The sequence below is a fragment of the Nanorana parkeri genome, unplaced genomic scaffold (genome assembly GCF_000935625.1).
Source record: "Nanorana parkeri isolate BGI_ZX_2015 unplaced genomic scaffold, ASM93562v1 scaffold1000, whole genome shotgun sequence".
Classification (NCBI taxonomy): Eukaryota; Metazoa; Chordata; class Amphibia; order Anura; family Dicroglossidae; genus Nanorana; species Nanorana parkeri.
In genome coordinates, this window is record NW_017307268.1 from 592,228 (window position 1) to 598,009 (window position 5,782).

A 5,782-nucleotide genomic window follows, 5' to 3' on the forward strand; every position below is an offset into this window, starting at 1 on the left:
CAAGTGAATAACCAAGCCAAAGGCTATTCACTTTAGCCTTGTACGGCCGATTTCAGGCGTACATCAGCTAAAATCAGCCGTGCATCGCAGTACATCGCAGTGCACAAGGAGTTCGACCCAGCTGATCCAACATCTGGATCGGCTGAGCCGAAGCTCCGGCAGCTCACTCGCTGCCGTTCGCCCCCTATTCTCATATATTCTCATAGGGGCCAAGCGGCAGTGAATGAATAGCCCAACGCTGCCGAGCGGCATTCGGCTCGGCTATTCTGTTCGCTACCTCCGAGGTAGAGTGCAGAATTTTTTTTAAAAAGGAAATTAATGGGGAAAAAATGTTAAAAAATAATAAAAATAGGAAAATTAAAAATAAATTAAGAAAATGATGAAAAATATTTGAAAGAAAAAATAAATAAATAAATAAAGACGCACGTCGGCCCGACCGCACGCGACGGACTCCCGCCGTATAATGTTAAATCTGACACATGCCGGCAAAATGTAAACAATTGGGCAGAGCTAGCGTGTTCATCACCGCTAGCTTCACCCAACTGTTACCTATTGGCTGACACCTGTCAGAGTCAGTGACCTCACGGCCGGCGGGGCGAGCCGTGAGCTGTCATTTGCATGGAGATCGGTCGGCTTCGGCCGACCTTTCTCCACGCTTCGCCTGTCACTACGGCTCAGCCGAGCCGAAGCATAGTGAATAGACCGTACAGCAGTCGAACCGAAGTGAGCTGAAGGATCAGCGGAAGCTACGGCTGGATCCTTCGGCTCATTAGAGAATAACCCTCTGGGTCTTTCTCCTGGTTTTTGCTCTGTAGTAAGATCGAGTTTGGTGGGAGGCACCCTGCCTCGGATGTTTTTTGAAGAGCCTTACATGAAAGCAGTGGCGTAACAATCGCCATAGCGACCCAGGCGGCCGCTATGGGGCCCGGAGCACAGGGGGACCCGGCCAGATGCCGTGCGGGCCGCCTGGGTCGCTATGGCATCTCATGCTGGTGGCTTTCACTGGTGGCTGTGAAGAAGAATGCGCTGCTGTTCAGATCACTGACAGCAATCTGTGCAGCAGCGCGTTCATCTCCACAGCCGCTGCGGAGTTAATGAGAGCCAGCAGCGGCGGTGGAGCAGGCTGGACCCGGCAGCGGAGGGGGCGGCGGGGCCCGTGGTCGGCAGCAGAGGAGGAGGCGGGGCCCGGCGACGGAGAAGGAGGTGGGTCTGGCGACGGAGAAGGTGGCGGGCCCGGCGACGGAGGAGGAGGCGGGGCCCATCAGCGATCGTGCAGGAAGAGGAGGCGGACAGGTAAGGAGTGTGACCAGCCCACCTGGGGGTGACCCTGCAGAGCCCACCATAGAGAGTCTATGGTGGGCTCTGCAGGGTCACCCTCAGGTGGCCTGCGTGGGATCTCAAGTGGGCTCTGCAATTGGCGTAACTAGAAGTCACAGGGCCCCATACAAAATTTTGCTATGGGACCTTGTGATTTCTAGTTACGCCCCTGCATGAAAGAACACATTCCTTTAAACGTGTGGCTACTGGGTTGTGCAGACCATAGCTGTTCAGTCTGACGATCAGTTGCTTGATTACATTTGGATCTCATGGTGATGGTCCAATATGACCAATAGGTGTTGAATGACCATAGAACCATGGAACTATGGAAGCAGCCATACAAGAGCCAGTGTGACCCTTGTAGAGTCATATCATTCATCCGAGCTGTTCAATGGATCTTTTTTGATTCCGAATAGACACTGTAATACCTCACCATATAAGATGAAATGTGAAATATGTAGATGAAGAACTTGTCAGCGTAGATGAAACAAAGTGACAAAAATACTTACAGAACCTTGACTAAACAAAGACGGATTTATTTCAGGGAGGTAAAGGCGATATTGGTGAGAAGGGGGAATCTGGAGCTTCGGGAGCGGCGGGACCTCCTGGGAAGAAGGGACGTCCAGGAGAAGATGGACCCAAGGGGAACATGGTGAGTTCACTTGATGCATACACAACCTACAGAGCTCGTCCTATATAACTGATGTCATACATCGGGCAAGCTAAAACAAGACAACAAACTACAACTACATGAGCTGTCCATACACTTGGGGTCTTTCCTCCAGTCTTTTCTTGCTCTTCTAATGTGTTATTGAATAGGCCTCAATGTTTCTCTACTTACTCTTCATTCCCTCCTTTCCCTTCCCCCCCTGGCTGGTTAGTCCTACCATAACGCAAACCGCACTCTTACCTCTGCAGACCTATATTATAGACTCTACCACTAACCGACAAGAAAGATTTTCTTCAATGAAAGCCAACCTGATGCCTAGGCGACACGTTGTTCCCTTTACAACTGTTATTTGACATTGTCTGTATGTCTTATACCTTGGAAATCCAATAAAACACATTGAGACAGAATAGGCCTCAATGACAATACATCATGAGAAGTACATTAGAACGCAGCCTTTCCATACCTTCTATACCACGGAGGGATCTTTGAAATAACTTTTAGGTGTCCTGCTAATAGTTGCTATATCACGCATTGGCGTGAACAGTAGGTTGTAGCGTATTGAAAATCCCGGGCTTGCATTTTACAGCAGAATTATCTTAGTTAAAAAATTAAAATGAATGAAATATTCATAATATGGGAGAAGGGCCCCATTACCCTGGTGATCATAGGGACAAGGGCCTCAATGCAGTGTTTGTCATTGGGAGAAGGACCTCAATGCACTGGTGGTAATTGGAAGATGGGCCTCAATGCACTGGTGGTCATTGGGAGAAGAGCCATATTACCCTGGTGGTCATTGGGAGAAGGACCTCAATGCACTGGTGGTCATTGGAAGAAGGGCCCTATTAGCTTGGTGGTCATTGGGAGAAGGACCTCAATGCAATGGTAGTCATTGGGAGAAATGCCCCAATAGACTGGTGGTCATTGAGAGAAGAGCCATATTACACTGGTGGTCATTGGGAGAAGGGCTCCATTACACTGGTGGTCATTGGGAGAAAGGCCTCGTTACCTTGGTGGTCATTGCAGGAAGGGACCTATTACAATGTTGCTCAGTAGGAAAAGTGCCCCATTACCATGGTGATCATAGGGACAAGGGCCTCAATGCAGTGTTTGTCATTGGGAGAAGGACCTCAATGCACTGGTGGTCATTGGGAGAAGGGTCCCATTACACTGGTGGTCAATGAGAGAAGTGCTTCAGTTCACTGGTGGTCATTGGAAAAAGGGCCCTATTACACTGGTGGTCATTGGGAGAAAGGCCTCAATGTACTAGTGGTCATTGGGAGAAGTGCCCCAATACACTGGTGGTCATTGAGAGAAGGGTCAAATTACCCTGGTGGTCATTGAGAGAAGGGTCAAATTACCCTGGTGGTCATTGAGAGAAGGGTTAAATTACCCTGGTGGTCATTGGGAGAAGGGCCTCGTTACCTTGGTGGTCATTGGGAGGAAGACCCCATTACACTGGTCATCATTGGGGGAAAGGCTCTCTTACAATGTTGGCCATCGGGAAGAATGCCCCCTACATGTATTGTCAGTGAGGAGAATGCCCCTTAATTTGGTGTACAGCGGGAATAATGAACCCCTAGGAATGTCTGGAGGAACCCTGGCTGAGAATGTCGGCTTTCAATGAATCTGAACAATAATAACATTTAGACAATCTGCAAATGTTTTGTATTCATTGAGTGTGTATCCTCCTTCTAGGGTGCCATAGGTTTTCCAGGAGACCCAGGACCACGGGGAGAGGCTGGAACACCGGTAAGATTTATACGGAAACATACCGGACCGTGATCTCGTGCACATTTTCTGTATAGACTGTATTTTGGAATTGTCATGGTAACAATGGTCTCGTCTGATACTCAGGGTGTTGACGGTATACCCGGAGAGAAGGGCGATGGCGGAGAAAGCGGGAATCCGGTGAGTTACACATTCTTTGCTGTGTACATTTTATTAGCTGGAAACACATGAAGAGGAATTCCAGTCTAAGTCACCGATTGCCAACTTGTATCTGGAAAAAGCAAATGGATACAATATGTATTTGTCACGCACGCTGAGAAGATCGGGTAATTACCTAGGAATGCACCGATACCGGTATTTTGGTACTGAGTACCGATATTTTTTTTCCGGTGCTTGCCGATACCAATTACCGAGTACCGGAAGTCCCATTCAGGAAGCCAGGCGGCGTGTAAAGATTGGCCACCCGTCTTCCCGATTAACAAGAAAGCCGTTCCATGCTTCTCTTCACTGTGTGACGCGAAAGCATGGAGCCGGCTTGCTGGCCAATCATGGAAGCCGGGCGGCGTGTAATGACACGGCGCCCTGCTTTTCTGATTGGCCGGGAGACCCGTCTCCATGCTCTCTCAGCACAAGTGGCGAGAGAGCATGGAGCCGCTTCCCAGGCCAATCAGGAAACCGGCAGTGGCGTCACAAGGGGGGTGCGGCCCGCACCCGGTTGACACCATTGGAGGGGTGACACCAAAAGGTACCAGAATACTGCCGCGCGTGCGCGATTACGTCATCACGCGCACGCGGCAGTATGCATGCGCAGTGACGTCTCGGCGGGGTGACACTCGGTTACCGCTCCGTGTGTCACCCAGCCTCGGGACGCCCCTGGAAACCGGGCAGCGTGTAATGTCCCGCTGTCCCGGCTTCCTGATACAGGAAGTGTCGGGATAGGCATCGGAGCATTTGGGCGTGTACCCGCCCAAATACTCGGTATCGGCACCGATATCGATACTAGTATCGGTATCGGTGCATCCCTAGTAAATACCTGATGGGATCACAGTTGCAGAGTCTGAGGCAGGTTGCTTTAGTATAGTGTATAGAAGTTTATATAAGCAAAGAATAATAACGTGTGCAGTCCCCGTGTTTCCTCACCGCGGGAATAGCTTCACATAACAGTCCATATAATGCAGAAAGTGTAACGTACACGCCAATGTTTCCTCACACCAGACTTATCACGTTAGTTTAGTATAGCAGATCCGATGCCTGAACATGGCCAGTGCCACAGCTTCAAGAACATAAAGTCCCAACAGGAATAGCAAGCAGATCATCAGTGAGGGAATACTTGCAATTAGTAGCTTAGAGGATAAGTCCAGTGCTGATGCTAATGGTTCTCTATGAGAGTAGCTTTTCCCGCAGGCCTGGCGCTACCGCAAGGCAAGTCAGGCGGCCGCCTGAGGGCGCTGCAGGGTGAGGGCGGAAAAAACAGGGAACAACACCGAGCAATTCAAAACAGTGAGGCTAAAAGCATGTGAGCAGGGAAGTAGGAGGAGCGGCGTGTGCCTTGCTGTGATTGGATGGCAGCGGTTTGCTACAGCCCGCCCCCCGGGTGAGTCTATTGCAGTATTAAGTGTATGTGGACGATGACAAATAATTAGCACTGTATGCAGGGCAGCCGTCAGAAATTTTGGGGCCCCTTACACGGCTTTAGGCCGGGCCCCACCCCCTCCGCCGCTGGACACGGGCTTAGTGACGCGCTGGACGCAGAGCTTAGCGACACACAGGACCCACCTGAGAGTGACCCTGCAGAGCCCACCATAATGTGACGTCACTTCCAGCCAGTACGACATCAGACGAGCAGCATCGCTGATGGGGCCCAAGCTTGTCTCGAAGCCGCTGGAGCGGCAATGCTGGGGCCCTGCGCTGCTAGGGCCAGTCCTCCGCCTCCTCACCCTTCACAGTCGGCCGACAGTCATGTAAGGACATGGGCGGCTGTGCGGGGATGTAGGTCACATGTCTGCCTGGCGGAGCCGCTACCGACATTGCGGGCACCGCCAGGCAACACAAGCGGTTGGGAGAGGA

At 50.9% G+C, this 5,782-nt stretch overlaps 1 protein-coding gene across 1 annotated transcript in view; it reads left to right on the forward strand.

Moving 5' to 3' along the window:
* The window catches only part of COL5A3 (collagen type V alpha 3 chain), a 26,865-nt gene that overhangs the window by 3,991 nt on the left and 17,092 nt on the right, over positions 1 to 5,782 (forward strand). Inside the window, exons 4-6 of the mRNA XM_018567027.1 lie at positions 1,862 to 1,969; positions 3,683 to 3,736; positions 3,842 to 3,895. Of these exons, the coding sequence (XP_018422529.1) occupies positions 1,862 to 1,969; positions 3,683 to 3,736; positions 3,842 to 3,895 (216 nt within the window). The remainder of the gene's footprint in view (positions 1 to 1,861; positions 1,970 to 3,682; positions 3,737 to 3,841; positions 3,896 to 5,782) is intronic.